General features: G+C 33.7%; 2 protein-coding genes across 2 annotated transcripts in view; one reads left to right on the top strand and one right to left on the bottom strand.

The window, feature by feature from the left end:
* The window catches only part of LOC148941523 (ras-related and estrogen-regulated growth inhibitor-like protein), a 387,592-nt gene that overhangs the window by 225,636 nt on the left and 148,531 nt on the right, over positions 1-13,425 (bottom strand). The window lies entirely within an intron of this gene.
* LOC148941529 (uncharacterized) lies at positions 7,301-9,100 on the top strand. The gene is made up of 2 exons (XM_089104306.1): positions 7,301-7,352; positions 8,824-9,100. The coding sequence occupies exons 1-2, from the start codon at positions 7,338-7,340 to the stop codon at positions 9,049-9,051; spliced, it is 243 nt and encodes an 80-aa protein (XP_088960432.1). The 5' UTR covers positions 7,301-7,337; the 3' UTR covers positions 9,052-9,100.

Raw genomic sequence — 13,425 nt, 5'->3', positions numbered from 1 at the left:
AGTGTACCCTAGTATTGTATTTTATTTATTTGTTTGTTAAAGCAGTTCTAGCAACATCTTGAGTAGATACGAACTCTGCCTACCACGCTACCCAAGGTCTTGTCCTCGTGGAGGCTTGATCACCCCCCACTGGGGACCAATAAGACGGTATTTCCTTAGAAAAATATACCACACTTCACAATGACGCGGCCGTACCTGGGACTGAGCTTCCAAGAAGACAGGAGCCGAAGGCTTTGGAAAGTGTTCTGAAGTTATATGTTATATGTTAGTTATATGTGTTATATGTTTTAGTTATATGTTAGTTATATGTTAGTTATATGTTATTAGTTATATGTTATATGTTTTATGTATATGTATTATTATATGTTTTGTATAGTTATATGTATTATGTATTGTATTAGTTATATGTTATATGTTATATGTATTAGTTATATGTTAGTTATATGTTAGTTATATGTTATATGTGAAGTTATATAGTTATATGTTAAGCATATTTGTCAAATGTGACGACGAAGACCGACGTTTATAATTCTTTCTCCAAATGACGTACCTGTCACCCCTGCTTTGGTTGATTTGAGTTTGAACGCAATGTTGAATATAATGGAACACTTCCTAAAGTCTGTTTCAAGTAAGTTCGATTCGTATGATAAACACTTTCCACCATTGCCTACCCGTGCGACACCGGCAACTGACTCTCACGCCCCTGTTGTTGTCTTTAAAAAACCGCAAACACTAAATGATCCGATAAAACGCTAAGAAATGCTTGATAAAGTAAGCTGTCATGATGCGGTTACCAAACTGAGTTCGCGAGGTGACAAATGGCTGATTAATGTTGAAAAATATGTTGCTGAAGAATTCAAAGATTCAATTTCAGTGATTTTAGCAGAATCTTCATCCAAGGTGATCACTATGCGGTTTTTCGGGATAGTCAGGGGAAAATCGAAGGACTTAGACCTCTTACTCTTTCAAGGATATTAATTAAAAAAACTTTTTTCAATAAAATAAGTTTTTCAACGAAAAGTAAAGAGCTCCATTAAACCAAAAATTAGCAAAAATAAAATTGAATAATCTACCAAGCGTGAAACTACCAAAAATCAGCTTCGATAAATAAATGAAACCCAAAACAAACAAAAATTACAATAAATAACCGAATAAAACTGAAAACGAGCAGAAATTAACATGAATAGGGCTTAAAATCCCCTTTGGCTTCGCAAGGCCAGAACATAATTTCCACTTTACTGAAAAAATATAAATGTTTTTACTTTTGTAACTTTAATAAATAAAATAATATCAACATTTTGACTACTAATCATATGTATATTAAACTGACTATGCAGATTCATTTGTATTTTTTCAGTAAAGTGCAAATTCTGTTCTTCATTCAAATTCCAGTCGAATGAGCCCTTTTGAAGTTTCTACGACAACACTTTCAATAAAAACCTTATATGCCCACAGGGAAAAACTTACAACCCTTGGCCTGATGGTTGGGTGGGGGGGGGGATTGTCATCCTAAAGACCTATTTTCCGGTACTTTCAACAACGTTGAGGAAAATTGCTATCTCAAAGTTTTGACTAGATGTGTTTGGGGAAATGGTGGGCGTGAGAGGGGGGTTAGTCGCTCTCCAATCACTCCTGACTATTAAAAATTTCCAATCGAATGAGCCCTTTTTGAAGTTTCTACGACAACACTTTCTATAAAAACCTTATATGCCCCAGGGCATAAGTTACAACCATTACCCTGGCGGCTGTGAAGAGGTTGTCATCTTCAAAGACATAATTTTCTGGACCTTTCAACTACATTGAACAAAATGGGTATCTCAAAATTTTGATTAGATGTGTTTGGGGAAACGGAGGGCGTGAGAGGGGGGTTACTTTCCCTCCACTCACTTTCGACTATTAAAAAGGACACTAGCCGTTTCAATTTCCAATCATATGATTCCTTTTTTAATTTTCTACAACAATGCTTTCTACAAAAAAAACTTATGTGCCTCCAGAGCATAACTTACAACCCTTGCCCTGAGGGCTGTGGGGGGAGTGTCATCCTCAAAAACATAATTTCCTTACTATTATTCGTCGAACAAAATGGCTATCTCAAAATTTTGATTGGTATATATATATATATATATATATATATATATATATATATATATATATATATATATATATATATATATATATATATATATATATATATATATATATATATATATATATATATATATATCCCATATTTCCCCCTAACTGTATAAAACTGCTATCTGCCAACTGCATCCCTCAATTTCCCCCTCTGATTAACCAACTCGATAACTCTGTTTCCTCCTCAAAGTTGATATAAAAGAAAGAAGCTATGGAATTTTAAGGTGTCATTACCAAATTAAAAAAAAAATCCAATTGAAAGTAAGGATTAAAACTTAAAACGAACATAACTTATTCTGCATGTGAGGGGGCTACCTCTTCGTTTCTCAATACCCAACTCATCACACTAAAGTTTTTAGCAAATTTAAAAAGTTTCTGATTCTAATTAAACGGCTCTTGTGTTTCAGGGGTCGTTCTTAAAAATTGGGACAAAAAGTCAAACTTTAGCGTAAAAATAGGAAAAATTAGGGAAGGGGTAGTCCCCCTCAATTATGAAATAATTTCAGTTCGTTTTCAGTTTTGATGTTGGTCCTTACTTTCAGTTGAAAAAACCTTTATTTTTTATTAATTTCTGATTGTTTTTTAATTAATGCCGAGAAATCTACCTCTCCCTTCATGGAAAATCACCTCCACTATAGATCCTCCAAGTAAAAACTCCCCCTTTTGTGAAATACCCCCTGGAAAATTCTGTCTTTGCTAAATATTCCCCCTGGAAAGTTTCTTGTGGAAGGTTTCGCCTGCAAAATTTTCCCTGCCACAATTTATTTGAAAAAAAAACTTGTTTTTTATTCAATTTCTGATTGTTTGCAAATCATGCCTGGAGTCCCAACACCTTGGAAATTTTTTCCCGGAAATCCCCTCCCTCAATGGAAAGTTTATCTCATGGGAAATTCCCCCTTGGAAAGTTTTTCCCGCACCACCCCCCCCCCTCCCCATAAAATCCCTCTGACAATTCCAGCCCTGCTGAAAATTTCTCCCAGACAATTCCTCAGGAACACTTCCACCCACCAACCCACAACCAACCACATCCCTCAGAGCAAGGGCTGTAAGTTTTGCAATTCGAACATTTTTTAAACATAGCATTTGTTATTGGGAAAGAGGGTATTTTTAACCTTTAGTATCCAAAAGACTAAGGGAATCAAATGAAGCTTTCAGAGAACGTTGTAGGGAGTATTGGACTAAATCAAAACACGTCATGTGCATGTAGGTTGTCAATAGGGCGTAATTCAGGAATGACAGAGGGTATCACGTTGGAACTTTCTGGGTTTAATGAGGGAAATGATCAATAGATCAGAAAAGCAATATTTGCAAGCTACCACTACTACCACTGCTACTACTAATACTACTACTACTACTACCACTACTCCTACTACTAATACTACTACTATACTACTATTACTGCTATTACTCCTACTATTACTATTACTACTAATACTAATACTACGAAACCAGTACTACTAAGGCTAACGCATGAAGGTGAAATTTTAAGAGAATAGGGGGGTGGGGGAAGTTGTACTAAATCAAACACACACTATGTATATGCAGGTTGTCCAAAGAGCGTTTTCAGGAATAGCTTAGTGTATTAAGTTGGAACTTTCAGGAAATGCTTAGGGGGAAGATCAATTGACCAAAAGGTAATATATGCACTCCACTACTGATAATACTACCGCTACTACTACTATTACTGCTATTCCAACTACTAGCCGTATATCTAATAAAACTAAAATTGAGAGTATAAGGTGAAAACCTTAGGAAATTTAGGGGGGGAGGCAAACTAAATTAAAACACATTATGGCTACACAGGTTATCAAAAGGGCATATCAGCAATATCATTACAACGGCTTATAGTATATACGCTACTACTGATACTACTACCGCTATTACTACTATTGCTGCTATTTTAACTACTATTCGTATATTAAATAATACTAAAACTAAGAGTATAAGGTGAACACTTTAGGAAATGCAGGGGGAGGCAAACTAAATCAAAACACACTATGGCTACACAGGTTATCAAAAGCGCATATAAGCAATATCATTACAACGGCTTATAGTATATACGCTACTACTGATACTACTACCGCTATTAATACTATTGCTGCTATTTTAACTACTATTCGTATATTAAATAATACTAAAACTAAGAGTATAAGGTGAACACTTTAGGAAATGCAGGGGGAGGCAAACTAAATCAAAACACACTATGGCTAAACAGGTTATCAAAAGGGCATATCAGCAATATCATTACAACGGCTTATAGTATATACGCTACTACTGATACTACTACCGCTATTACTACTATTGCTGCTATTTTAACTACTATTCGTATATTAAATAATACTAAAACTAAGAGTATAAGGTAAACACTTTAGGAAATGCAGGGGGAGGCAAACTAAATCAAAACACACTATGGCTACACAGGTTATCAAAAGGGCATATCAGCAATATCATTACAACGGCTTATAGTATATACGCTACTACTGATACTACTACCGCTATTACTACTATTGCTGCTATTTTAACTACTATTCGTATATTAAATAATACTAAAACTAAGAGTATAAGGTAAACACTTTAGGAAATGCAGGGGGAGGCAAACTAAATCAAAACACACTATGGCTACACAGGTTATCAAAATGGCATATCAGCAATATCATTACAACGGCTTATAGTATATACGCTACTAATGATACTACTACCGCTATTACTACTATTGCTGCTATTTTAACTACTATTCGTATATTAAATAATACTAAAACTAAGAGTATAAGGTGAACAATTTAGGAAATGCAGGGGGAGGCAAACTAAATCAAAACACACTATGGCTACACAGGTTATCAAAAGCGCATATTAGCAATATCATTGCAACGGCTTATAGTATTAAGTTGGAACTTCTAGGGCTTTATGAGGGGGATGTTCAACCACCGAAAGGGCAATGTATGCATTATGTGCATTTTAATATTGCTAATAGTACTACTGCTACTGCTGTAAGGTCTGCTACTAAATTAACTACTACTATTACTAGTAATTCTTCTACTGCTGCTAAAACACATTGAGTTAGAAGTTGAACTGAATCAAAACATATTTTCCACATACAGGCTGTCAAAAGGGCGCATCAACAATATTTAGGAACGGCTTGGAGTATGAAGTTGAAACTTAAAGGGCTTGTTGTAGGGGATCTTGATCTAACCTAAAGGCAATAAAGCTACTGCTACTACTACTATACTACTAATAACAGTGCAACTTATATTACTACTACTGCAACAAATATAGCTACTAAGGTTGAGGGCATTAAGGTAAAAACTTCCCGGAATGTTGAGATAATGTTGAACTAAACCAAATCACACTATGTGCATGTAGGTTTTAAAAGGACTTATCAGCAATGCCTCGGGAACTGTTTACGGTAATAACTTGAAACTCTCAGCGTGTGTTGAGTGGGATGTTGAGAAAACAGAAGGTGCTATGTATATGTGTATAGTGCTACTAATGCTACTATTACTACAATTACTGCTACTACTGAAGGTAAGGTATTAAGGTGAAGGTCTTAGGGAATGTTTAAGAGGAGTTTCAACTAAATCAAATCAAACTACATGCACACAGTTTTTCAAAAGGGCATATAAGCAACATCTTATCAATGGCTTAAAGTATTAAGTTGAGACTTTCAGGGCATGTTGAGGGGGATTTTGAACTAACCCAAAGGCACTCTGCGTATGCTGCTACAACTACTACTACTGCTACTTCTGCTACTAGTATTACTATTATTACGACTACTACCACTACTGAGGCTAAGGCTAGGAAGGTGAGACCTTCGGCAGTGATTAGTATGATGTTGAGCCAAATCAAACCACACTACGTACATGTGGGTTATCAAAGGGATGTATTAACAATGTCCCAGAAACTGCCTAGGGTATTAAGCTGAAACTCCAAGGACAATCAATATTATTACCAATTTTGCTGCTACTTCCACTTTTACTACTGGTAAAAGCTACGATTGAATCAAATCAAAGCAAATTTTGTGCACATAGGTTTTAAGTAGGCTAGATATATTAGGACTAGAAAAGGATATAATGACGTCTCAACAGTATCTCAAGAAGTAGTGAGCATTTTAAGTTGCAGCTTTAATGGCTACTATTATTAACAGTTCTGCTCTTACAACTGAACTGAATCAGAAGAGGGTAAGTGCATCCAGGTTGTCAAAATAGAGTAGATACAAAAAAGGCACTTCAGCTCCGTTAAACCAAAGATAAGCAGAAAGAAAGTCAAATAATTTCCCAAGCGTAAAGCTACCACTGCTCACCATCAATAAATAAATAAAGCCTAAAACGAACATTAGTTATAATAAATAATCGAGTCAAACTCAAAACGAGCAGAAACCAAGACAAGTAGGGTTGACGCCCAATGCAATGCTTAGGCCTATGAAGGATGGGGGATACAAATTTGAAAGGATAGAGGCCAATTTGACCAAATAACCCAAGGAAACAATATTAGTTCGATTGGATAGTATAAAAAGTTAGAAAAATCTTGACTTATGAGGGGGCAGAGCCAAATCCAAGAGGCATCACCCTTCACAGATGCCTGACTTTATGTCATACATAAGGAGAAGTTTTTTTCCTTGTTCTTGCTGAGAAATAGCAGCGATTGACTACGTCAAATTTCTTACACAGGGAAGATGGAAGTTAATAGTTTATAAAGCTGGCTTATAAGAAATCGTAAAATCCTAAAATTTCTAGAGGCTTAAATAGCAGGCAATTAAAGATGAGAGCAGGTTCCAATTTCATCATATTCATCAACATAAGCTAGTTTCAATTTCATCTGATATTCCTGAAATTCTTTCTTAAATTAGAGCATTCCAAAGTGTTCTCCAATTTCCTGTACAACTAGCAGTTATTGTTATAAATCTCGCGGTTAACTAACTGTTTATTGTTCTAATTTAGATCCCGAAGCAATCTAGAATTGTTAGTGAATACAATGTGCATATTGGGTAATCCGGAAGAAGATTTTCTGAATCTTTAAATCACTGTTGATGACAATACCGCTTTTGTTTTTCAAGTTCTTTAACCCAATTTGTAATAAAATAAAATTGCGTATCCTTTAAGGTCACAAGGATTAAGGATTCTTGAATATAAGCACCTGAGAAATATTTTTCCTGCATAGAATTGAAACAGTTTCTTTAAGAAATTTACTTATCTGAACAACTAAAAATGATGAAGATATTTGTAAGTCTAACTTTTGTCATTGCTTTTTCATCGTGTTTCGGTCCACAAAAGCAAAATTTAATTTCTGACTTCTAAAGTTTTTCGTGAATTTCCTTTTATTTTCTTCCCAAGTTATATTAAAACTTGGAACTAAATGTCTTCTTGTACGTAACTCTTCACACTAGAGACTCCAAGCTTAACAAATTGCACTATTGACTAGGGTCAAAGATATGGACTTCAGGCCAAGTTAGTTATCAGATAAAAAGGAACAATTTGATTTCCATCTGTCATCTTATTATTTAAACACTGCATTCTCTGAATCAAACCGCCTTATTATTTAAGCGTATAATAAGTAAATAGAATAAGAACTTTGTGTCAGTCGAGTAAAGGAAGAATTTTCCCAAGAGTAGTGGCTATCCCTATGCAAATCGTATCATGAAATATGACATGCCTCAGGCATAGACGAAATACCAGGATATTTGGCCTTTTCTTGGAAAAATGTGAAACTTGTGCACTAGGACAGGCTACATTAAAATGAACGTGGTAATAATCTGGAGAGGGATACTGCTACTAGAAATTCATAGATCTGATGCCGTCTTTAAGTTTACGAAAGGATCATTGCCACATAAAAATTACCTCCAAAAATCAGTTTAGCTCAACTAAACTCAACTAAACTCAACTGAACAAGCAAGAACAACTAATCTGTCTATTAGAATTAAGTAAAGGAAAGAATGAAAATCGTATCATGAAAAATAACATGCCTCAGACGTAGATGAAATACTGGGATATTCGACTTTTCCTTAGCAACATCATCATTCTAGTGGAAGCTTGTACACCAAGACAGGGTGCATTAAGCAGAGTGAAGTAATAAAAAGCTGGAGAGGAAAACTACTACTGTATAACCCTAGTTCTGCCACCCTCTTGAAGTCTATGAAAGAAATTACGCGACATTAAAATGATCTACTAAGATCAGTGCAATTAGTCAGTGCAATTAGTAAATGCAATTACATAAGTGTAAGGGGAAGAAAAATGTGTCTATTTTAGGTGCAAAGTCACTGCTCCTTATTATTAATAAAATATATTTGCTTGTATAAGCAATAGGGAAAAATTTAATTTCCTAATGGCCAGACAAAAAAACTTGAAAATCCAGACATGCCCGCTGGCAAAGGTAACTGGTTTCAAAATAAAAGTGCTTAATTGCCAAGTAATAAACACGATAATTCGTACGGATTATTTTTCACTTTAACTTTTATTTCTTGGGAAAATTTCCATTAATATTAAATTGGAAAGCGTACAAGTTTACTCCTTGTATTAAATATCCCATTCTTTAAATGCTAGAGAAATTTTGAGGCACAAAATAAGAAAGTTCTATTTAAATATTACCAATCAATGTACGAAAAGTTGATGATGTAATGTTTTTGTTACAAAAAAAAGGTATAATCTACATCGTCACCCTTACAGTAATTTTTTTTTTTTTTTTTTTTTTTTTTAGGCTTTCCTTGCCCTTTTCGCCGTTGGTTTTTGCGCACCAGCAGATGAAAAAAAGGAGGTCATTGATATTCAAGGAAGTGAATCATTCCTTCCAAGCTACGGTTTCGGCTATGGTGCTGGACTTGGTTTTGGTGGGCTTCATGGAGCATACGGTGCTGGATTACACCGGGGCATTTATAATCCTTATTATGGTGGTTATGGCTATGGCCGTGGACTTGGCTACTGGTAAACCTATTGAATCCCTTTGTGATTTTTGTCTTTTAAATAAATTTTGATGTCTAAAACATGTCTATTTTCGTAGAATGAGAGCGAAGGTCGACTTTTTTGGATTTCTTAGGTTTCAGGTTGTAAAACTTTAAGGATTATTGTTTCAGGGAGTAGGCATATTCCACTTGGAACTCAAAATTTTCGCTTTTGCGCAGTGACTGATCGATTAATAAGACATCAGGAAGGACACCTGGCTAGTTAATAAGAGAAGGACAGGGTGAGGGAGTAGCTCCCTTCTATGTCGTTAATTTTTCTCGTTTTAAGTTTTAACTCCTCTTTGCTTGAATATGAAAATCAGGCTTTTAAATAAGGTTTTTGGTTTGAATGATTCCAGTAAAAAAAGAAACAAATCTATATCAGAATGAAAAATATGAGGTGGTGATCGTGGTCAACAATTATCACTGTAGTTTTAAACATGTAATACAGAAGTATCACTATTTTGGACCAAATGTAGCAAAAAAAAAACTGCTGAAGCAACAGAAATTTGAATATGAACCAAAAGTGAGTGTTCAATTCAAAAATCATGTTCAATTCAATTCAATTTTTTCTTCAAGTTCTTTATAGATTTCAGAATTGATCAAGTTTCATATAGAATGAAAGCCTGGCTTATAGATATAGGCTACTAACTTTGGCCGTAGATCTAACCATTTATGTCTTATTAAGCTTTGAATAAGAAAGTAAATGCACATGTAACAAGAACATGTGGTTAATTTTGTGTACACAACAAAAATCAAATACAAAAAAAGAAGAAATGTACCAATTCACTTACCGATTCCTGCTCTTTTCAAATGTAGTAACCACTATCATTATAATTAAGCCTGAACCCCATCCCCTTTTTAGGGTCAGATATAACCTTAGACTATATATAAAAAATTGCTCGATTTGTAGGTTTGTGCTATTTTTTGTACTTGCTTTTCATGAAGAGTCAGTTCAAAATTCAAAATATAACTGATTTTAACAAAAAAAAATCTACAAAATCAGCTATCTTTTCTTATATACAGACGTTATTTTTTTTTTACCTCCAAAAGCTTTATCTGGCCGCTAGTTGAGTAAAATGGAGCCACAGTTAGTATGGTGGGGTTTATTGCATTTGGAAAAAGCATTAAACGGAAAGCAATAGTAACATTTGATACAGCTGTTTTCTGTTTATCCAGCTTGAAATGATGTTTAATCAAAAGATATGATTTAATGTTGATGTAACGTGAGATGAAGGTAAATGTGTCATGAATGCAAAATAGTGAATCTCTATATAAAAGATGAAATAATATCCAAATCAATTTAAACAGATTCTTATGTCAAACATAAAACAATTTTTCACAAAAGATGTGAATTGGATGTGAAAAAGATGTGAATGTTGAGAAAAAAATAGAAACTATTAGAAATAAGAATCAGTTAAGAAATGAAAAATATCACGATGATAATGATCAAATGAACACAATAGGATAGATCATTTGATTTAGGTCACCATACACCTAAGGCTGGAATTTGGGTGAAATTGGAAGTAAGAAGAAGATATGTCTACATGGTCTTTCAAAAACTTTTGCAAAACCTTCTTAATTAGATTCAGTACCTTTTTTATACCCAATCCAAATAGTTCCCAGTGTGCTCCACATTTTTCTTATCATAAACATTCAACAATGTAACTCACCCCATATCTACCGATTTATTATTAGAGCTCGCCTCTCTTTTAATCTGACGATCAGAGTTCAGATCTTACACTCTAATGATAAATGTCGGCATTATGATTATTGTCGATCCCAAGAAAATGTTTGGTAATGAAATGTCAAAAACTTTGCATAATTTAGACTTGAGAGGAAAAGCTGAAACTCATATAGCTAAACTTTTTAAATGAAAGTAAGCGCAACATTTGAACTTAAATAAACATTATATAATGGGTGACCTACCTTCTAAGCCTCCCACTCTTTACTTTAAACATTTACTAACACATTGCAAGCTTTTTATTTACAAATCGTCATCCTAAGAATTTTAACTGAAATTTTATTATTTATAGCAAATATGAATCAATACTTCCTTCTAATCTTGAGGTATTGTAAGGGAACACTTTTTATAACATTGTCCTTTTGTTAGAGCATGTGTTGAGCAGATTTTCACAGTTATTTTAACAAAAAAAAAAAAAAATTAGAATTTCCTGTTTGTAAACAAAAGGATGTCTGGCACGATTTAACAATCTGTAAACAATCATGTCACCAATAGATGATTCTTGTCAAAATTATTTATTTATTGAGATATAAACAAGAGAAACTTTCTATTAGTTCATCATTGTGAACTTAGCCTAAATTTTTTGCAAAATATTATGACAGGAGTAGTAACCTAGGTGCTGATTGAAAAGGGACATGAAAAGAGACAAGAAAAACCCTCTATATATTGAAAACGGACATGAAAAGGGACAAGAAAACCCTCTATATATTGAGAAGGGACATGAAAAGGGACAAGAAAAACCCTCTGTATATTGAAAAGGGACAAGGAAACCTACGCCTTAGGCATGGGTATGTGTGTAGGTTTCCTTGTCCCTTTTCAACGAATTGTACGGTTACCAGGGTCATTTGCAAAGAGGTACCGTTTCTATAGAAGCTATAGTAATTTAAAATATCATGTGGAATTTGCTTGAAGGTATATACTTTGCATACGTGCCCATACAAAACAGGTTGGTTATAATCTGTTCTGCTTCAAGTTTTTTCTGGCAAAATTAACTGAATTTCTATTTCATGATAAACAAGTTTTTTTTGTAGGTTACATCCGTGTTGGAAAAACCGGTGGATCTTTTTTAGAAGCTAATTATTTTTTGTATATATTCAAGTTTCAAATTGGATACCTCAACAGTTTGGAACAGTTTATTGAACATAACACAACTGACATTTTTTGTAATTACATAGAAAAAATGGATAATTCAAAGCAATTTCTGGTGAGTAAAAATTTTCTCATTATTAAAAAGAAATTATCATTAAGTTAATGAAGAAATTCTTTCCATACACTAGAACTAAGGGTAATTATATACTTATAAGTCTATTGTTTTTAGGAGCTGAAACCTCTAAATAATTATCCTATAGGTTGAAGCTTACGGCGGCTTTTTTTTTTATGGTTTTTTTTTTAAAAAATTACCGGCCAGTATTAAATTAAGGTGTGATTTTTATAATTATAATTTAACCGTTTTCGGGGTGTTTTTGAAAAAAGTGCTTAGCTATATTGAAAAAAAAAAAAATTTTTTACAATAATTTAAATGCCTAAAAAAAAATGAATAATTTTACCAAACCAAAAATACATTTTTTTTTAAAGGAAGTGGACACATGCAAAACCCCCTTCTGAAAAGAGGGCACGATATAGCGAAGGTGTACTAATGCAAGCTACAAGACCTTCAGTTATCAAATTCGCTACTAGAACTACACAAGACCATCCAATGACTGATAATCTTTTAATGACAGGGACCTCTGACCCCCGTGTTAGCTCCATATCAGCTGGAAGGAACTTGAAAAGGGAGTGGACTGCCTTATATAATGCCTCAGCTCAACCTACTGAAGATTGTGACCTTAACCCCCTCAAGTATTACAAAGGAGTTCAGATATAGAGGTCCAATCGGAATTTGTAAGTATATACATATTTTTTTTTTCTATCCCTATTTTCAAAAAATAAGACAAAATTTTCTCAGGGTCATAGCTTTTTAAAAACTTAAAATTTGTTTTTAAGCTATTTAATTTTCTTTCATTAACAAAATTAGAGATATATATAAATGAATTATTATCATTAATTTATATAAAAAAAAAAAAAAAACCTTACATCTTAAATAAAAAATACTTTTTTTTATATTGAATTTTAAATTTTAGAAAAAAAAAAATAAATTTTTTAAAAAAAACACGAAATTTAAAAAAATTTATCATATAAATTTAACGCGCACTTTTAGAGTTGTATTTTCGTGCCTAATGAATTTGAATAAATCCGCTATAATTATCAGATCTATCATCGCCTTTCAATCCGATATGAATTCTAAGTAGGGTCGTATGCAAATTGGACTTTAAATAGCAAGATCTATATCTTCAATAAGCAATTTACACAGGGAAAAAGGTTTTTTTGATAATTTCCAAATATTTCTTCGCGGTAATTTTAAGAAACTTTATTTGGGTGAAGCCGTTTTTGATCATTTCATTGAGACACTTAGGTGTTTACGAAAAAGAATTTGAGGTTGTTCTATTTGAACAGTGTTGTGAAGTCCAATACCCCATCCCCCTAACTCGAAAGGGTATCGATCCTCCTACATCGAAGGAAGCTCCCGGTTCCCAAGGGTCCTCCCCGGGAGAGGGGAGGGGAGGGAGGGTTCTAAAAA

This window comes from Artemia sp. Qi Xiang Cuo, chromosome 18 (genome assembly GCF_049724085.1).
Source record: "Artemia sp. Qi Xiang Cuo chromosome 18, ASM4972408v1, whole genome shotgun sequence".
In the NCBI taxonomy this organism is placed as follows: domain Eukaryota; kingdom Metazoa; phylum Arthropoda; class Branchiopoda; order Anostraca; family Artemiidae; genus Artemia; species Artemia sp. Qi Xiang Cuo.
The sequence above is the reverse complement of the archived record's forward strand: the minus strand, read 5'-3'. Positions and strand labels throughout refer to the sequence as shown.